The sequence below is a fragment of the Neomonachus schauinslandi genome, chromosome 1 (genome assembly GCF_002201575.2).
Source record: "Neomonachus schauinslandi chromosome 1, ASM220157v2, whole genome shotgun sequence".
NCBI classification, from domain to species: Eukaryota; Metazoa; Chordata; class Mammalia; order Carnivora; family Phocidae; genus Neomonachus; species Neomonachus schauinslandi.
In genome coordinates this window covers 83,888,384-83,908,701 of record NC_058403.1, presented here as the reverse complement: position 1 = coordinate 83,908,701, position 20,318 = coordinate 83,888,384, and the positions used below count along the sequence as shown (strand labels likewise).

Below are 20,318 nucleotides of genomic sequence, written 5' to 3'. Positions count from 1 at the left end.
AAAGAAAGAAAGAAAGAAAGAAAGAAAGAAAGAAAGAAAGAAAGAAAAGAAAGAAAGAAAGAAAGAAAGAAAGGAAAAAAAGAAAATATTGGCAGGGTGCCTCGGTCGCTTAGTCAGTTAAGCTGCTGGTTCTTGATTTCAGCTCAGATCATGATCTCAGGGTCCTGGGGGCTCTCAGTGGGGAGTCTGCCTGAGATTCTCTACCTCTTCCTCTGCCCCTCCCCACACTAGTGCACTCTCTTGATCTCTCTCTAAAATAAAAAAAATAAATAAATCTTTAAAAAAAAAGTACTGGCAGGGGCGCTGGGTGGCTCACTCGGTTAAGCACCTGCCTTTGGCTCGGGTGTTGATCTCAGGGTCCTGGGATCGAGCCCCGCATTGGGCTGCCTGCTCAGTGGGGAGTCTGCCTCTCCCTCTCACTCTGCTCCCCCCTGCTTGTGCTCACTCTATCAAATAAATAAATAAAATCTTTTTTTAAAAAAGTACTGGCCCTCTCTCACTGTATCTATCTGTATCGTATGAATAAAATCTTTTTTAAAAAAGTACTGGCAATAATATGGAGAAACTGGAACCCTTGTGCACTATTGGTGGAACTGTAAAATGATGCAACCACTATGGAAAACAGTATTGCAGTTCGTCAAAAAATTACAAATAGAACTACCATATGATACAGCAATCCCACTTCCAGTTAGATAGCCAAAAAAATCAAAAGCAGGTACTTGAAGAAATCTCTGCACCCCAATGTTCATAGCAGCATTTTATCCATAATAGCCAAGAGGTAAAGCAACCCAAACATCCATGGACAGATGAATGGATACATTAAATGTGGTATATACATGTAATGGAATATTATTCAGCCTTAAAAGGAAATTGCATCACATGCAACATAGATGAACCTGAGGACATTATGCTAAGTGGAATAAGCCAGTCACAAAAGACAAATACTGCATGATTCCGCTTACATGAAGTATCTAAAGCAGTCAAATTCATACAGACAGAAAGAATGGTAGTTACCAAGGGCTGGAAGAAGGAGGAAATGGAAGGTTATAAAGACTGAAAAGGGAGACACAAAACTGTTATTTGCAATTGATGTAAATGAAATACCTAGAAATTAGAATCTACAGATCAACTGTCAGAATTAATAAAAGTTTAAGCAAAGTTAATGGATTCTTAATATATACAAATCAACTGTATTTCTACAATGCTAGTAACAAACCAAAAATGAAATGATTTAAAGGAAATAACATAGACAGAAAGATTTTTAAAAGTAGCAGGTAGGGGCACCTATGTGGCTCAGTCCGTTGAGCATCTGACTCTTGATTTTGGCTCAGGTCATGATCTCAGGGTCCTGGGATCGAGCTCCACATCAGGCTCCCTGCTCAGTGGGAAGCCTGCTTCTCCCTCTCCCACTCCCCCTGCTTGTGTTCCCTCTCTCGCTGTCTCTCTCTCTCTGTCAAATAAATAAATAAAATCTTTTAATAAATAAATAAATAAATGCAGCCATGGCGAAGCATGTTATTGAACTCTCCCCACAAAATATACTCGAGGGCGCCTGGGTGGCTCAGTCATTAAGCGTCTGCCTTTGGCTCAGGTCATGGTCCCAGGGTGCTGGGATCGAGTCTCACATCGGGCTCCCTGCTCAGCGGGAAGCCTGCTTCTCCCTCTCCACTCCCCACTGCTTGTGTCCCCTCTCTCACTATGTCTCTCTCTGTCAAATAAATAAATAAAATCTTTAAAAAAAAAAAATACTCGAAAATCAGTTCCAAGGGAATTAGTGATCTCATTGCAAAAGGGATAATCTAAAGAATTAGGAGTTAGCCAAAGAAAAGAAGGAGGAAAAACCATAGGTTTATGACTAAGATATGTCCAATATATTAAAAGCCTTTTCAAATAAGTAAGAAAAAGATGATCATCCAGTCAGTTCTTCTGATATGACGCTTACATTTTTAAAAAATTTTAGCAGTATTTTAAAACTCGAATTATTACCTTATGTTCTGCCGTTCTTGCTCAACATATCTTATTTGTGAAGCAAGCATTGTTTTGTGAACTTTAATTTCTTCAATTCGTTCTTCCATAGCTGTGTGTAATTGCTGTTTTCTTTTTTCCAGAGAAAGTACTTCTTCTGCCTTACTGTGAAGCATTTCTCTAGTACGTTTAACCTCAAGTTTTAAAAGATTGTCTTCTATCATCAAATCCTGTCAACATAACAAAATTGTCAGATACTGAAATAATTACTATTATACCCAATCCATAATATTTTCTTTTATTGCCATAGAAGTCAAACTTGAAAATATAACTTTTTCTAATTTGACCACTGACCAAGGTAACTAGGATTAAATTTAGATTGCTCTGAGTGATGACTCTTGGTTTCTCTTCACTTTTTAAGAAAAGGATTTATTTCAAGTCTTATTATAATTCAATTTGAAATTTGAGTTTTACTAATAAAAAAAAAAAGGAAGAAGTTATTCCCAAAATTGAAACTTATAATCCAGGAATATAGTCCTATATAGTCCTGTGGATGAAAATTTTTATATTCTAAACTAAATCTCACAAAACAACATGTAAATAAATTTTTGTTCTAAACAATTCAGTCATGGATAGAGTACTGACACAAGAGTACACAAATAGATCAGTTTTCAGAATAGAAAGCCCAGAAACAAACACTCCAGAACATAAGGCTTTATTATTTCAAAACATAGCTTTTCAGGTGGAGAGAAGATTAGATCCCTACATCTCAAATGTACCAAAAATAAATTCCAGATTAATGAAAAATTTAATGTAAGAGAGAAAACCAATGCAGTTACTGAAATAGTAAACATTTGTTTGATTTTTAGTATGACAAAGAAGTTTCTAAGTATAAAAATTATGCAGGGAAAAACAAATATTTGATGTTAAAAAAAGTTTTTAATGTCAAAAAACTGAATAAAATTTAAAGATAAATGGAAAAAATATTGACAATATTTATGACAGAGTTAATAGTTTTACATACGAAGGTCTTTTGCAAAGCAATTCAAAAATACAAACCTTCTAATGGAAATATGAGCTAAGATAAAAATCTAGAAATCCAAAAAAGAAAGATTATGGAATATAACATACTGGAAAAAAATGTTTTAAACATTTTTTCGAAAGGGAGAGAGCATGCACAAGTGGCGGGGGGAGGGGACCAGAGAGGGAGAGGGAGAGAAACCCAAGCAGGCTCTATGCACAGTGCGGAGTCCACACGGGGCTCAATCCACAACCCTGAGATCATGACCTGCGCAGAAAGCAAAAGTCAGACACTTAACCCACTGAGCCACCCAGGCACCCTTAAACATTTTTATTTAAACATAAATATTTTAAATTTTATGTTGAAACATGAAATGTTTTCACGTGTCACCAACTTAAAAAATATAGACTAAAACAATGAAATACAATGTTTGCCCATCAAATTCATAATTTTATAAATTATAATATCCAGCCTTACTGGTGGTGTGTAAAATAGAATGCTTACACACTGCTGGTGGGAGTATTAAATGAACCCTCTAGAAAAAGACAATTTGGCTTAAAAATAGTTTGGGGGCACCTGGGTGGCTCAGTTGAGCGCCCGACTCTTGGTTTCAGCTCAGGTCATGATTTCAGGGTCATGAGAGCAAGTCCTTTGTGGAGCTCCCCACTCAGCATGGAGTCTGCTTCAGAGTCTCCCTCTCTCCTTCTGCCATTCCCCCTGTTGATGCGTGCTCTCTCTCTCTAAAATAAAATATTTTTAAAAAAAGAAAATAGTTTCAAGATACTGAAAATATTCATTCTTTTTGGACCATAATTATACAATTATAAATTTTTCCTAACTCATTAAATAACTATACAGTGATATATATGCATGGTATATGGTAGTACTATTTTTTTTTTAAGTGGGCTCCACACCCAAGGTGGGGCTCAAACTCATGACCTTGAGAACAAAAGTCGCATGCTCCACTGACTGAGCCAGCCAGACGCCCCTGATAGTACTATTTAGAATAACCAAACATTGGAAATAAACACAAAAGAAACACGAAAAACAGGAGATGGTTAAATAAATTATGGTAACTTGCATGCAATAAACTGTAGAAAGCCTTTAAAAATAATTTTTAAAGAATATTTAATGTTCAATATTTAATGCTTGCAAACATACATGGAAATAGAGAATATATTTAAATTTTTTAAAAAATAATATATATAAAGCCAATTTTCTTCAAAAGACTACAAGGAAATAATATAACTTTAACACCTTATCTTGTATACAGTGATTTATTTTCATCTTTATAAATTGGTATATTTTTAAAATTTTCTATAGTTAGCATTAAAATGTGGTTTTTAATATTTCATACACATATGATTTTACTGCACCTGTTTCAAAGCTTTGGTTTTATTAAGTTCTTTCTCTGATCTGTCACTGAAAAGGTTTAGTTCATTTATTTTGGTCATGAGGAACTGTTTTTCATCACAATTTTTACTGTTTGACTTCTTGATAAAATAAAGATCATTCTATAAAAAGGGAAAAGAGGTGAAATACATATTTTAAAATAACATTAAATACATAGTATTAAACATATCTTACATTAAATTATATGCTCCATTGAATATTTATAATAATTCGATTTTTAAATCTCATTCTTCGTGCTCTAATGTTTCTAATATAGTACATGGGGATATTCACATAGAAACATTTTCATTTTTATCACTTACTGATTTTTTGGATTTGGTTTAGGTTCAGTAATTCCAGTAAATATTATGTACAGTTCGACCTGAATTATTGGGGGATTGTCATTTATGGGGAGAAATATGAGGAGGAAGCCAAGCATTGGTTCAGTACACAGCTCACCTTTTTAAGTTTATTATTTGATTCAACCCACGTCACAGAAGGCAAAAACCTTCACGGTCTAAAAAAGCATAGGGTTTTCGTTCATGGTACAAGGTCTAGAATCAGATGGCCATAATTATACATTAGCCATCTGACCCTGGTGGGCAACCTACGCTTCCTTAGTTTCCTCATTTCTAAAATGGAGATGACAGTACCCACCTCTCTGAGCTGCTGTTACTGTCAAAGATGTTACTGTCAAAGAGTATGTTCAACAGTGTTTGACACATAGAAGGGTCATGAATTCTTACTACTATTTAATTACATGTATAATCACATATTGCTAGAGAGAAAAATGCTAGAAAAGATCTAAGTCCATCAGATGCATAAATGTGTCACACATACCCAGATATCAGTTTCCTAGCTTTATAACAATCTACATCTCTCCACTCACCCAGACCTCGGAACAAGGTTTGTGCTCGTAGTCCCCTCTGGGTACCTAAAGCAAAAACTTTCTAGTTTCAAGACCTAGTTCTGTTCCTCTCTCCCTCTGTCTTTTATTCTCTCTTTCTCTCTGCCTCCCTCCTATGCCTCTCTCATTGCCTGTATTTTTCTTAGGTATCAAGACCTAAGATTACAGCAAGACAGTAAGAAGAGGAATTTTTTTTTTTTGTATAAAGATGTGATTTCATAAAATTAACTTTTAGAATGAAAAAATTTTAACTTAAGGTGATTTTCAACCAGAAGGAATTAGTTTCTATTATGCAAAATAGGAAATGGAATGGCATGGGAGAGGTAATGCAGAATGACTTGACAATCTCATGGTACTATTGAGAAGATCAGACCTTCATTAGAAGGTTAACTAGCTTTAATATCTTTGAAACTTCACTTGCATTTCTTTTAATTTATTTATCTCTCTGTTAAAACCAGAGTTGGGATAGGCAAAAGTACTAGTCAACTGTATAACGGACAGAGCCCCAGAGTAGTTAAAAGGCAGAACACTAGAACAATTTCCACACAGCAAAACAGACACAATTCATACCAGGGTCAAGAAACATGCTTGCATACAAATGTCACCCTCCTATCATTCTGTAGCATTAATATTCTCCTCATATTCTATGTAATTAAAACAAAATCATTTATTGAATACCTACTAAAAGCACTGTGTTAAGATACACATTGCTTCTAATCCTCCCAAATGCCCTAAAATAATATCAAATATTTTCTTTCATTTAATAGATGAGTTAACTAAGGCTCAGTTAACTAGGGCTCAGAAATTTTAAAGTAGCAATACTGAGAGGGAGGAGCAAGATGGCAGAGGAGTACCCAGGAATTCAGCTGGATAGGGATCAAACCATTCTGAACACCTACAAACTCAACAGGAGATCTAAGAAAAGAAGAGCAGCAATTCTATGAACAGAAAAGCGACCACTTTCTGAAAGATAGGACATGCGGAGAAGTGAATCCAAGGCGATATTTGGGAAGATAGACAGCCCAGGGAGGGAGCCTCCGTCAGCCACTACTGGCAAGTGATAGAGCAGCGGACACAAAATCAGAACTTTTAGAAGTTGGCTCTGCTGAGGGACGTCACTCTAGGGGCTAAGCGGGGCGTGGACCCTCGCTGGGACAGTGTGGTCTCAGGACCCTCAAGGTCACAGAAAGACCGGGGATGCCTGAGTGCGGCAGAGCTCCCAGGTACCAGAGCGGGGAAGCCGGCTGCAGAGACAGAGCCAAGGTGTGGGCTCTCAGCTCGGGGTTGCCATAAACCATGATCCGCAGCACAGTGGGGGAACTGCTCCTCCAGCAGGGACCCAACAAGCGGCAGATCTGGGGAGACTCCCCTTCCTCCCCTGGGAGGAGCGGCGAGGGAGCACACCGCAGGGATCTGCTGGGTTTGGAGTCTCTAATGGGGTCGTGTGCCAGAGATGGAAACTCTCAGTCACAGGCCAGGTGAGCATGGAGTGCGGCCAGAGACCAGGGAGACGGGAGTGATTGGCTGCTTTTCTCTGGGGGCGCACTGAGGAGTGGGGCCCCGAGTTCTCCACAACTTCAGGACCAGAGACAGGGAGGCCACCATTTTCATTCTCATCCTCCAAAGCTGTACGGAAAGCTTTCAGGGAACAAAAGCTCCCAAGAGCAAACCAAGAAGATTACTTAGCCTGGCCCCTGGCAAGGGCGGGGCAATTCCACCTCGGGCAAAGACATTTGAGAACCATGGCAAGAGGCCCCTCCCCCAGAAGATCAGCAAGAACATCCAGCCAAGACCAAGTATACCGATCAATGAGAACAGCAAAACTCCAGCACTAGGGGAATACAGCACAGAGAATTCGTGGCTTTTTTTCCCCACTATTCTTTAGTCTTTCAAAGTTAATTTTTTAATTTTCTTTATTTTTTCTTTTTCTTTTTTTTTTAATTTTTCTTCTTTCCTTTTTCAACCAACATATTTTATCAATTGCTTTTTTAAAATCTTTTTTAATTTTCACTTTACAAATTCTATCCATTCATTGTATTTAACCTTATTTTTTGTGTATATATATGTTTTTCTTTCTTTAAAATTTTGAGATACAGTTTCTTCTAACATACCAAAACATACCCTAAATCTAGTATATGGCTTTGTTCTAGTCTCCCACGTGATCACATTCTCTCCTTTTTTTTTCTTTTTTTAAATTTTTCTTTTCTTTTTTCAACAAACTTATCAATTCCTTTTTAAAAATACTTTTAAATTTTCATCTTTACAGTCATATTCCATCCCTTTATCGTATTTACCCTTATTTTTGTATATATATAAGTTTTTCTTTCTTTAAAATTTTGGGAGGCAGTTTCTCCTAACAGACCAAAATACACCCAAAATCTAGTGTGTGGCTGTTCTATTCACCAGCCTGATCAAAAAAAAAATTTTTTTTCCCTTTCTTTTCCCCCCAGTTTCAGATCTCTTCTGATTTGCTTAGTGTATATTTTTCTGGGGTCATTGTTACCCTTTTAGCATTTTGTTCTCTCATTCATCTATTCTTCTCTGGACAAAATGACAAAACGGAAAAACTCACCTCAAAAAAAAAAAAACAACAAAAAAACAAGAGACAGTACCCATTGCCAGGGACCTAATCAATACAGACATTAGTAAGATGTCGGAACCAGAGTTCAAAATGACGATTATAAAGATACTAGCTGGGCTTGAAAAAAACATAGAAGATACTAGAGAATCCCTTTCTGGAGAAATCTAAGAACTAAAATCTAACCAAGTCAAAATCAAAAAGGCTATTAATGAGGTGCAATAAAAAATGGAGGCTCTACCTGCTAGGGTAAATGAGGCAGAAGAAAGAATTAGCGATATAGAAGACCAAATGATGGAGAATAAAGAAGCTGAGAAAATGAGAGATAACTACTGGATCACGAGGGCAGAATTTGAGAGATAAGGGATACCATAAGATGAAACAATATTAGAATAATTGGGATGCCAGAAGAAGAAAGAGAGAGAGGGGCAGAAGGTATACTGGAGCAAATTATAGCAGAGAACTTCCCTAATTTGAGGAAGGAAACAGGCATCAAAATCTAGGAGGCACAGAGAACCCCCCTCAAAATCAATAAAAATAGGTCAACACCCCGACATCTAATAGTAAAACTGACGAGTCTCAGAGACAAAGAGAAAATCCTAAAAGCAGCTCGGGTAGAAACATTAGCTTGGCAGCAGACCTATCCACAGAGACCTGGCAGGCCAGAAAGGAGTGGCATGATATATTCAGAGCACTAAATGAGAAAAATATGCAGCCAAGAATACTATATCCAGCTAGGCTGTCATTGAAAATAGAAGGAGAGATAAAAAGCTTCCAGGACAAACAAAAACTAAAAGAATTTGCAAACACCAAACCAGTCTTACAAGAAATATTGAAAGGGGTCCTCTAAGCAAAGAGAGAGCCTAAAAGTAACATAGATCAGAAAGGAACAGAGACAATATACAGTAATAGTCACCTTACAGGCAATACAATGGCACTAAATTCATATCTCTCAATAGTTACCCTGAATGTAAATGGGCTAAATGCCCCAATCAAAAGACACAGGCTATCAGATTGGATAAAAAAACAAGACCCATCGATATGCTATCTGCAAGAGACTCATTTTAGACCCAAAGACACCTCCAAATTTAAAGTGAGGGGGTGGAAAACCATTTACCATGCTAATGGACATCAAAGAAAGCTGGGGTGGCAATCCTTATATCAGACAAATTAGATTTTAAATGAAAGACTATAATAAGAGATGAGGAAGGACACTATATCATACGTAAAGGGTCTACGCAACAAGAATCAATTAAAGATTTTAGTTATTTGACAGAGAGAGAGAGAGCAAGAGCAGGAACACCAGCAGGGGGAGTTGGAGAGGGAGAAGCAGGCTTCCCACCGAGCAGGGAACCCGATGCGGGACTCAATCCCAGGACCCTGGGATCATGAACTGAGCCGAAGGCAGACGCTTAACAACTGAGCCACCCAGGCACCTGAAGATCTAACAATTTTAAATATCTATGCCCCTAACATGGAAGCAGCAAATTATATAAGCCAATTAATAACAAAATCAAAGAAATATCGACAATAATACAGTTATAGTAGGGACTTTAACACCCCCTTCACTGAAATGGACAGATCATCTAAGCAAAAGATCAACAAGGAAATAAAGGCTTTAAATGACACACTGGACCAGCGACCTCACAGATATACTCAGAACATTCCATTCCAAAGCAACAGAATACACATTCTTCTCTAGTGCATATGGAACATTCTCCAGAATAGATCACATCCTGGGTCACAAATCAGGTCAACCAGTACCAAAAGACTGGGATCATTCTCTGCATATTTTCAGACTACAATGCTTTGAAACTAGAACTCAGTCACAAGAGGAAAGTTGGAAAGAAATACATAGAGGCTAAAGAGCATCCTACTAAAGAATGAATGGGTCAACCAGAAAATTAAAGAAGAATTTAAAAAAATTCATGGAAACAAATGAAAATGAAAACACAACTAACTGTTCAAAATCTTTGGGATGCAGCAAAGGCAGTCCTAAGAGGAAAGTATATAGCAATACAAGCCTTTCTCAAGACACAAGAAAGTTCTCAAATACACAACCTAACCCTACACCTAAAGGAGCTGGAGGAAGAACAGCAAATAAAGCCTAAACCCGGCAGGAGAAGAGAAATAATAAAGATCAGAGCAGAAATCAATGAAATAGAAACCAAAAGAACAGTAGAACAGATCAATGAAACTAGGAGCTGGTTCTTTGAAAGAATTAAGATTGATAAACCCCTGGCCAGACTTATCAAAAAGAAAAGAGAACGGACCCAAATGAATAAAATCATGAATGAAACAGGAGAGATGACAACCAACACCAAAGAAATACAAACAATTATAAGAACATATTATGAGCAACTATATGCCAACAAATTAGACAATCTGGATGAAATGGATGCATTCCTAGAGACATATAAACTACCAAAACTGAACCAGGAAGAAATAGAAAACCTGAACAGACCCATAACCAGTAAGGAAAGTGAAGCAGTAATCAAAAATCTCCCAACAAACAAGAGCCTAGGACCAGATGGCTTCCCAGGGGAATTCTACCAAACATTTAAAGAACAATTAATACCTATTCTTCTGACACTGTTTCGAAAAATAGAAATGGAAGGAAAACTTCCAAACTCGTTTTATGTGGCCAGCATTACCTGGATCCCAAAACCAGACAAAGACCCCATCAAAAAGGAGAATTACAGACCAATATCCCTGATGAACATGGATGCAAAAATTCTCACCAAAATACTAGCCAATAGGATCCAACAGTACATTAAAAGGATTATTCATCACGACCAAGCGGGATTTATTCCTGGGCTGCAAGGTTGGTTCAATATCCGCAAATCAATCAATGTGATACAATACATTAATAAAAGCAATAACAAGAACCATATGATCCTCTCAACAGATGCAGAAAAAGCATGTGACAAAGTACAGCATCCTTTCTTGATCAAAACTCTTCACAGTGTAGGGATACAGGGTACATACCTAAATATCATAAAAGCCATCTATGAAAAACCCACAGCGAATATCATTCTCAATGGGGAAAAACTGAGACCTTTTCCCCTAAGGTCAGGAACACGGCAGGGATGTCCACTATCACCACTGCTATTCAACATAGTATTAGAAGTTCTAGCCACAGCAATCACACAACAAAAAGAAATAAAAGGCATCCGAATCAGCAAAGAAGTCAAACTCTCACTCTTTGCAGATGATATGATACTTTCTGTGGAAAACCCAAAAGACCCCACCCCAAAACTGCTAGAACTCATACAGGAATTCAGTAAAGTGGCAGGATATAAAATCAAAGCACAGAAACCAGTGGCATTCCTATACACCAACAACAAGACAGAAGAAAGAGAAATTAAGGCATCGATCCCATTTACAATTGCACCCAAAAGCATAAGATACCTAGGAATAAATCTAACCAAAGAGGCAAAGGATCTATACTCAGAAAACTATAGAATACTCATGAAAGAAACTGAGGAAGACACAAAGAAATGGAAAAACGTTCCATGCTCATGGATTGGAAGAACAAATAGTGTGAAAATGTCTATGCTACCTAGAGCAATCGACACATTTAATGCAATCCCTATCAAAATACCATCCACTTTTTTCAAAGAAATGGAACAAATAATCCTAAAATGTGTATGGAACCAGAAAAGGTCCGAATAGCCAGAGGAATGTTGAAAAAGCAAAGCAAAGCTGGTGGCATCACAATTCCGGACTTCAAGCTCTATTACAAAGCTGTCATTATCAAGACAGTATGGTACTGGCACAAAAACAGACACAGAGATCAATGGAACAGAATAGAGAGCCCAGAAATGGACCCTCAACTCTATGGTCAACGAATCTTCGACAAAGCAGGAAAGAATGTCCAATGGAAAAAAGACAGTCTCTTCAACAAATGGTGTTGGGAAAATTGGACATTCACATGCACAAGAATGAAACGGGACCATTTCCTTACACCACACACAAAAATAGACTCAAAATGGTTGAAAGACCTAAATGTGAGAAAGGAATCCATCAAAATCCTTGAGGAGAACACAGGCAGCAACCTCTTTGACCTCAGCCGCAGCAACTTCTTCCTAGACACATCACCAAAGATAAGGGAACAAGGGCAAAAATGAACTATTGGGACTTCTTCAAGATAAAAAGCTTTTGCACAGCAAAGGAAACAGTCAACAACCAAAAGACAACAGACAGAATGGAAGAAGATATTTGCAAATGACGTATCAGAAAAAGGGCTAGTATCCAAAATCTATAAAGAACTTATCAAACTCAACACCCAAAGAACAACTAATCCAAGAAATGGGCAGAAGACATGAACAGACATTTTTCCAAAGAAGACATCCAAATGGCCAACAGACACATGATAACGTGCTCAACATCACTTAGCATCAGGGAAAAACAAATCAAAACCATAATAAGATACCACCTCACACCAGTCAGAATGGCTAAAATTAACAAGTCAGGAAACGACAGATGTTGGCAAGGATGTGGAGAAAGGGGAACCCTCCTACACTGTTGGTGGGAATGCAAACTGGTGCAGCCACTCTGGAAAACAGTATGGAGGTTCCTCAAAAAGTTGAAAATAGAGCTACCATACGATCCAGCAATTGCACTACTGGGTATTTACCCCAAAGATATAAAGGTAGTGATCCAAAGGGGCACATGCACCCCAATGTTTATAGCAGCAATGTCCACAATAGCCAAACTGTGGAAAGAGCCTAGATGTCCATCAACAGATGAATGGATAAAAAAGATGTGGTATATATATATACAATGGAATATTATGCAGCCATCGAAAAAATGAAATCTTGGCATTTGCAACAACGTGGATGGAACTAGAAGGTATTATGCTAAGCGAAATAAGTCAATCAGAGAAAGACAATTATCATATGACCTCACTGATACATGGAATTTGAGAAATAAGACAGAGGATCATAGGGCAATGGAGGGAAAAATGAAACAAGACAAAACCAGAGAGGGAAACAAACCATAAGAGACTCTTATTCTCAGGAAACAAACTGAGGGTTGCTGGAGTGGAGGGGGGGTGGGAGGGATGGGGTGGCTGGTGATGGACACTGGGGAGGGTATGTGCTATGGTGAGCACTGTGAATTGTATAAGACTGATGAATCACAGACCTGTACTCCTGAAACAAATAATACATTATATGTTAATAAAAAAAAAAAAAGTAGCAGTACTGATATAACCTTGATACTAAAAACCAGTTGTTTCTGATTCCAAAACATGTGTTCTTTTCCACAAATCTAAAGAAACAGTTTTTAAAAATTTCATCAGGCTATAAGCCACTCCAAACCAAAATGTTGTCATTGTAAATTTTTTTTTAATTAATTTTAAAAAGAGCTCCCTTTCACCTTTGTCATCCTAAAGGAATTCAAGGCAATTCTTCTTATAACCACTAGAGGACACTCATCACAAGCCTTTCAAACTATAAATGACATCCTTTGGGGTTCTCATCCCATTCAGGTCTATTATCGCCTTCATTCTTACTCTCCAGTTAAACTTTAACACAGGATTTATATTTTATAGGTTCCCCTAACATAGGTTTTATATGACCATAAACACTGAAATACTGGAAGATGAACTTTTTCATCTTATTAACAAAATAGTCATTCAAAATATTATAACCAAGTAAATATATGAATAACAACAACAGATGACCCATAAAGGTCATTTCAAAGATAAAGGGCAATCAAGTTATTCTGGCAAAAACATAATAGAAAAATGTAATTTATCAACGTTTTAAATCATGTACTATTTAAGAGTATTTTGAAGTCCTATGGTCCAGGGATCAAATCCTAGCTCTCCATGTATTAGCTGTGTAACCATGGACAATTTACTTAATCTGTGACACAAGTAATAATATCTCCCTCACAAGACACTGATAAAGATTAAATGAGATAAAATACTAAAGGCATGTAAATATACTTATCATATAGTAAATGCATAATCAATGGTAATGTTATATTCTCATAGTCGGTATAGAAACATGAACTTCAGTTCATACATTTGTTATATATGCAGGTAGCTTGGCAATCATCCTATCCAAAGTAAAGTCTTAGGACCAAGTTGACTTAAAACAGAATGACTAATGACTAGGATATTTGAAGCATCAAAAGTATTTTGGCTAAGTTACATGAAGCTTCTTGATCTGTGTTTCCAAAAGGCCAAATGTAGATTTTTTCTCTTCCAATGTCTTTTTAAGTTCAACAATTTTTGTTTCAAGGGCTTGTTTTTCTTCTGAATTAATTTCTCCTTTTAACCGAGACATTCGGCGTTCCACTTGTTGAATGTAAAAATCCTGTTACATTTTAAAAAACAGATAGTAAGGAGAAACAAACAGTTAAAACCATTTCCATAAATGTAAAAACACAATAAACACTTTCTTAAAGTTTAGTCTTAAGTGTCATCATTTACTAAAGTCATTTTAATTCTTCAGTAATTTATAGTACAAAATCCTTTTTAACTCTAAGTAGAAAAACAGCAAACTATTCTTCAACAATCAAGGTACATGATAGTGACATAAAAGTAAGTAATCTTCTGAAAATATAAGAAATCAGCTAGGAGGGTATTTACCATACTACTAGGATGGAACCTCAGTAAATCCACTGGATTTACATGGACATGGATTTTTGAGGGCACATTTTCTTTTTTTTTAAAGATTTTATTTATTTATTTGAGACAGAGAGAATGAGATACAGAGAGCATGAGAGGGAGGAGGGTCAGAGGGAGAAGCAGACTCCCTGCCGAGCAGGGAGCCCGATGCGGGACTCGATCCCGGGACTCCAGGATCATGACCTGAGCCGAAGGCAGTCGCTTAACCAACTGAGCCACCCAGGCGCCCGAGGGCACATTTTCTAAGGGATACAAAAAAGTCACAAATTGTTAGCTATGAATGTGTCAAATATGATGAACTTCCAATGAATTATTTTTAAAATAATACTTTAACATCTGTAATTTTGAGAAACTACGACATTAGATGAGGAAATTAAGATGTAGAGAGGGATGATACTAAAGAATTAACATGAGACAGAATATATAAATGGAACAAATAAGGAAAAATGTCTAAAGTGCTTTTAAACTATTAGTCAGGGGTTGGGGTAAGGAAGCCTGTGTTTGCATGACTAAGACTCAACATACGGTTTTTCCAGGTTTCAGATAGCCCATTCCTTGGTTTGTTTTACTCCAGGCCCAATTGCCCCAGGTTCCTTTAAAGCATGATTGTCCCTCACTGGAGTTGTCTATCCTCTGACCTGTTTATTTCAGATCAAGAAAAAAAAACAGGTTTTAAGGCTCCCTTACCCCACTGCTGACCAAACATGATATCCTATTTCAGTATCTGTCTATCCCTCCAAGAGTGCTTTAAAAATCTTTGTTTTTTCAGGACGCTGTGGTATCTGGACTGTCACAATTATAGCAAATCAATATGGAAGACATTCATAAGATTAACATCTACCTGACTGTACATAATTTCTTGCTGCTTCAAGGTTTCAAAATCCAGTTTATGTAACTGATGGTTGAGGTGCTTTAGAGAGGAACGAGTTCCTTCAATTTCTGATACAACAGCTTTTTCTTTCATTGTCTCAGTCTGTAATTCCTGAACTTTCTTAAATAGCACATCTTTCACTATGTTCAATTGAACTTCCACTTCCTGAGGATAAGAATAATAGTGATCAATGAAATTATAATACCTTGAAATGTTTTATTATATAAACATTATAATCTGGGGGGTCATAAATTAACCCCCCAACATTTCAGCCCTTGAGAATATAAGAATGCCTTTCCCACAATTTCAACAAATCTTCAACATCTTATAATCTACTCTATTCCAGTAACTTGATCTGTCATCTTAATTCTACACCGTGTCATTCTACACCTTAGAACTTGGCTATTCCACTGGTTTCCTTAGATATAGCAGAGACGCACAACTTTTAAGTTCACAGAATTTGCTGAAGTCTTGAGGGTGTTATAGGAAAGAAATCACATAGCTCAATCTCCCACCTTCTTCTGGGCACTATCCAGTGGTGAGCAGGTAAATGTTTAACCACCAGCTTTCCAATGGATGGGAGGTTAGGGGGAAGAAGCTGATTTTCATTTTATAAATATTCCCATCATGGCCAATTTCAAGCTACTAACATGATTCTGCTAAATGCAGATTTGGAAAGAGATACGCAGTAGCAGACCATTACATAGCATTTCCACTATACAGATATAATAAATGTAAGTAATCTTAAGTAACCTTAAGAGCATAAATAGATAATAGTAAAATCTAATTTAGAAGTGATGAGTGCTTATTACTTTGTTTTAAATATTATGTATTTAATTGTAAGTCTACATAATTTAATTTTTAATAGTAGCCATGCTTAGCAGCTGACTTGCAAAATTCCAGAAAATTTAACTATCAACTCTTATGAGCTGGTAAGGGCTGGGCCCAACACACTACTGGCACCTTCATTCACACCTTTTCTCTAGTCGGCCCCCCTACATGTGCAGCCTTCTAGGAAACAGAAACCAGTCCCCCATTCCTACACTGCTCATTTCTCAAGAGGCAGATCTGTCTTGACCTTAAGGCTCCATGACAAGTGTTCTAGGCTTCAAATAGATCTCCCATGCCAAACAAGATCTGTTGGAAGTTATCATTTTAATTGTTGAAATAATTTCCCTCATGCTCTTATGTCCAGATAAGCATATTTCCTTTTGGCAATCAATGAACCTCAATATGAAAACAAAATCTATGATTAGCACATTTAAATTTCGACATATTGAGAAATACAATCTTTAAAATGCCTTTTTTATATAATAGACAATTTTCATTAGTTTTAAGACCTTCTCAAAGATTGCCTGGCAGTTTTAAAGTCAGTGCTTGGTGGTGAATAACATAATACATCTCCAAAACATACAGGATTAGGATTTTTCCAAACAAAGAAAAACTAACAGCTACAAAAGCCAAGATTATGAATAAACCGCTGAGACAGCACAAGTAGCACACATGCTGCCAATCCCATTTTTTCTAATTAAGCTAATTTCTTAAAAAATGTCACCAGTTTTTAATGTCATCATCAAAAGGTCTATTTCATATGGATTTCAGTCTTTGCAGATTTCTAATAAGTTCTAATATTGTCCTATCTCAGTGCTACAGAAAATCAAGCTCTTAGGAGGAAAAAAACCATTTTTTTTTTAAATAATGTGATTTAGACTCCTATGCCACTCAAGTCAAGACTGCCACATGACTTCATTATTCAGAGACTTTGAACATTCAACAGCACACTGAAAAAGCTTGATTTTATCCAAATATAAGTGAACCCATACTTGATATTTAGCAAATGAGGGATTTTGCCATGATCTTCAGTGGCCCCTCAGAAAGAGTAGAAGCCAGAAGTAGTGCCAATAGTGTCAGGTCACAGAGGTCACTTGGAAGTTTTCAAAGAGGAAATAGTGAACCAGCCTTTCCCAGTTTCTCAAAAATTGGCCCAAATGCTACCAAGATGCCAAAGACATCCCAGTAGAGTTAGTAAAGTAGAACACTTAAGAGTCCATTTACTTATAAATGGTGCCAGACTGTCAGAGATAATAAATGATAAAGAAATACAGCGAAGGAATGTAGACCATTGGGGGGCATTGGATCACAAACAAAAAAAACAAATGATAACCAACTGTAAGGGTAGAAATCAATTTTAAAACATGGGCATTTTTCAAGGTATGTCTGCAATATAAGAGCATATATATGAATGACAAGCAGAGACACACCAGGCATTGGGAAGGCACGAGATCTCAAGTGGAGGGCTACCTTTGAAAGAAGACAGCCAAGGCAAATGCCAAAAGTGAAGCAAAAGGAGAAGTAGAAGCTTTAAGAGAGGCCAGAAACATCTTCGGAAGCCACATACAAAAAGGGGGTCCAACAACTCAAAATTCTGATTACAAATGTGGTCACACCAGAAAGCAGAGCCTCTTAAAAGACCTCCTACTCCCTAATTACAAGAGTCTAATTCACTATTGCTAGATTCTCTGTGACTGGTTTTTTTTTTTTTTGTAGTTTTTAATTTTATTATGTTATGTTAGTCACCATACAATGCATCATTAGTTTTTGATGTAGTGGTCCACGATCCATTGTTTTCGTATAACACCCAGTGCTCCATGCAGTACGTGCCCTCCTTAATACCCATCACTGGGCTAACCACTCCCCCCTCCCCCCTCCCCTCTAGAACCCTGTTTGTTTCTCAGGTCCATAGTCTCTCATGGTTCATCTCTCCCTCCAATTCCCCCCTCCCATTTTTCCCTTCCTTCTCCTAATGTCCTACATGTTATTCCTTATGTTCCACAAATAAGTGAAACCATATGATAATTGACTTTCTCTGCTTGACTTATTTCGCTTAGCATAATCTCCTCCAGTCCCATCCATGTGATGTAAAAGTTGGGTATTCATCTTTTCTGATGGCTGAGTAATATTCCATTGTATATATGGACCACATCTTCTTTATCCATTCATCTGTTGAAGGGCATCTCGGCTCTTTCCACAGTTTGGCTATTGCGGACATTGCTGCTATGAACATTGGGGGCATATGGCCCTTCTTTTCACTACGTCTGTGTCTTTGGGGTAAATACCCAGGAGTGCAATTGCTGGGTCATAGGGTAGCTCTATTTTTAAATTTTTGAGGCACCTCCACACTGTTTTCCAAAGTGGCTGTACCAACTTGCATTCCCACCAACAGTGTAAGAGGGTTCCCCTTTCTCCACAACCTCTCCAACATTTGTTGTTTCTTTCCCTGTCCATTTTGGCCATTCTAACTGGTGTAAGGTGGTATCTCAGTGTGGTTTTGATTTGGATTTCCCTGATGGCTAATGATGATGAACATCTGTGACTGTTTAAGAACTAAAACTAAACTTTACCTTTACACTTTTTTCCTCCTCCCTTAGCATATCTTCCAAATTGGTAGCTTTTTCTTCTACAGACATTGTTTTCTCAGTTATCTGCTTTAATTTTTTTTTTTACAATCTGATTATGATTTTTAATTTTCTGTAACCTAGAGAGAATTTATGGGGAAAAATAGAAAACATGTCTAAAAAGTAATACAAACATGGAATAGCTTATCCTAAGATTTCTTCATATAACCCGAAGGTTTCTTTTGCCATAAACCTAAACCTTTTTATTACCTTTCTGGAAACCTTATATATTTATTGAATGTATATTTAATAAGTCATAAAAATATTGTTCCTAAGCCCTTACAAAGAAAAACCCAGGAAAAACTTTTTGTCAAGTTTAATAATTTAGTAGCCATCAGTTTACAATTATTTAACAAAAGCTTAAATATTTAATAATTTTTCTAGTGGTCAAAAACTAGGGAGCTTGGGTAGCTCAGTCAGTTAAGCATTCAACTCTTGATTTTAGCTCAGGGTGTGATCTGAGGGTCATGAGATCGAGCCCTGCATCTTGTCCCTCTCCCTCTGCTCTTCCCTCTACTTGTTCTCTCTCTCTCTCTCTCAAATAAATAAATAAATAAAATCTTTAAAAAAACATAGGTAGTCAAAAACTATAAACATATTTAAATATATTTTTTCTTACCTTGCTGCTTCTTCATGAATGTCCTTCTTTACTTTGGAAATATTTTTCCTCATAGCTTCTAAATCACTGGAACTTCTATTCACAGTGGCTTTTAAAGAATCCAGCTATTCATTAGTTAACAGACAAAAATTACATATTTACTCTACATCTTATAAATTAATTTCATTTTTGAGAAGTTCTATTCTGAACATGTTAGTTTTTAACCTACATCACACCCATAAATACAGTGGCCATGTTGCTGTAATCCATATAACCAGTTTTTCTTTTTGATCTGATATTACATTTTAAATGACTTATTTCATGATACTGGCAAATTACAGAGTCCTACATAGATGCATGAAAGGTACTTAGAGCAAAAGCTTCACAGTATTGGATTTGGCAATAATTTCTTGGATATGACAGGCAACAAAAGAAAAAAAGACAAATTGGACTTCATCAAAATTTAAAACTTCTGTGCATCAAAAGACAATATCAACACAGTTAAAAGGCACTCCATAAAATGGAGAAAATACTTGCAAATCATACACCTGATAAGAGATTATCTAGAATATAGAGATAATTTCTAAAACTCACCACCACCACCACCAACAACAAAAAACCCAAACTGATCCAAAATGAGGAAAGGACTTGAATAGACATTTCTCCAAAGAAGATACACTAATAAAAAATGCTCAACAGCATCAATCATTATGGAAATGCAAATCAAAACTACAATGAAATACCACCTCACACCCTTCCATAAGGATGGCTACTACCAAAAAAAGAAAAAAGAAAAAAAGAAAAGAACAAGTGTTGGCGAGAATGTGGAGAAACTGGAACTTTTGTGCACCATTGGTGGGAATATAAAATGGTACAGCCACTACAGAA

The 20,318-nt window shown here is 36.8% G+C and overlaps 1 protein-coding gene across 1 annotated transcript in view; it reads right to left on the bottom strand.

The window, feature by feature from the left end:
* CCDC39 (coiled-coil domain containing 39) overlaps nucleotides 1–20,318 on the bottom strand; it is a 48,548-nt gene that overhangs the window by 11,700 nt on the left and 16,530 nt on the right. Inside the window, 7 exon segments of the mRNA XM_021692499.1 lie at nucleotides 1,987–2,195; nucleotides 4,363–4,500; nucleotides 14,028–14,192; nucleotides 15,348–15,542; nucleotides 18,779–18,877; nucleotides 18,879–18,912; nucleotides 19,452–19,555. Of these exon segments, the coding sequence (XP_021548174.1) occupies nucleotides 1,987–2,195; nucleotides 4,363–4,500; nucleotides 14,028–14,192; nucleotides 15,348–15,542; nucleotides 18,779–18,877; nucleotides 18,879–18,912; nucleotides 19,452–19,555 (944 nt within the window).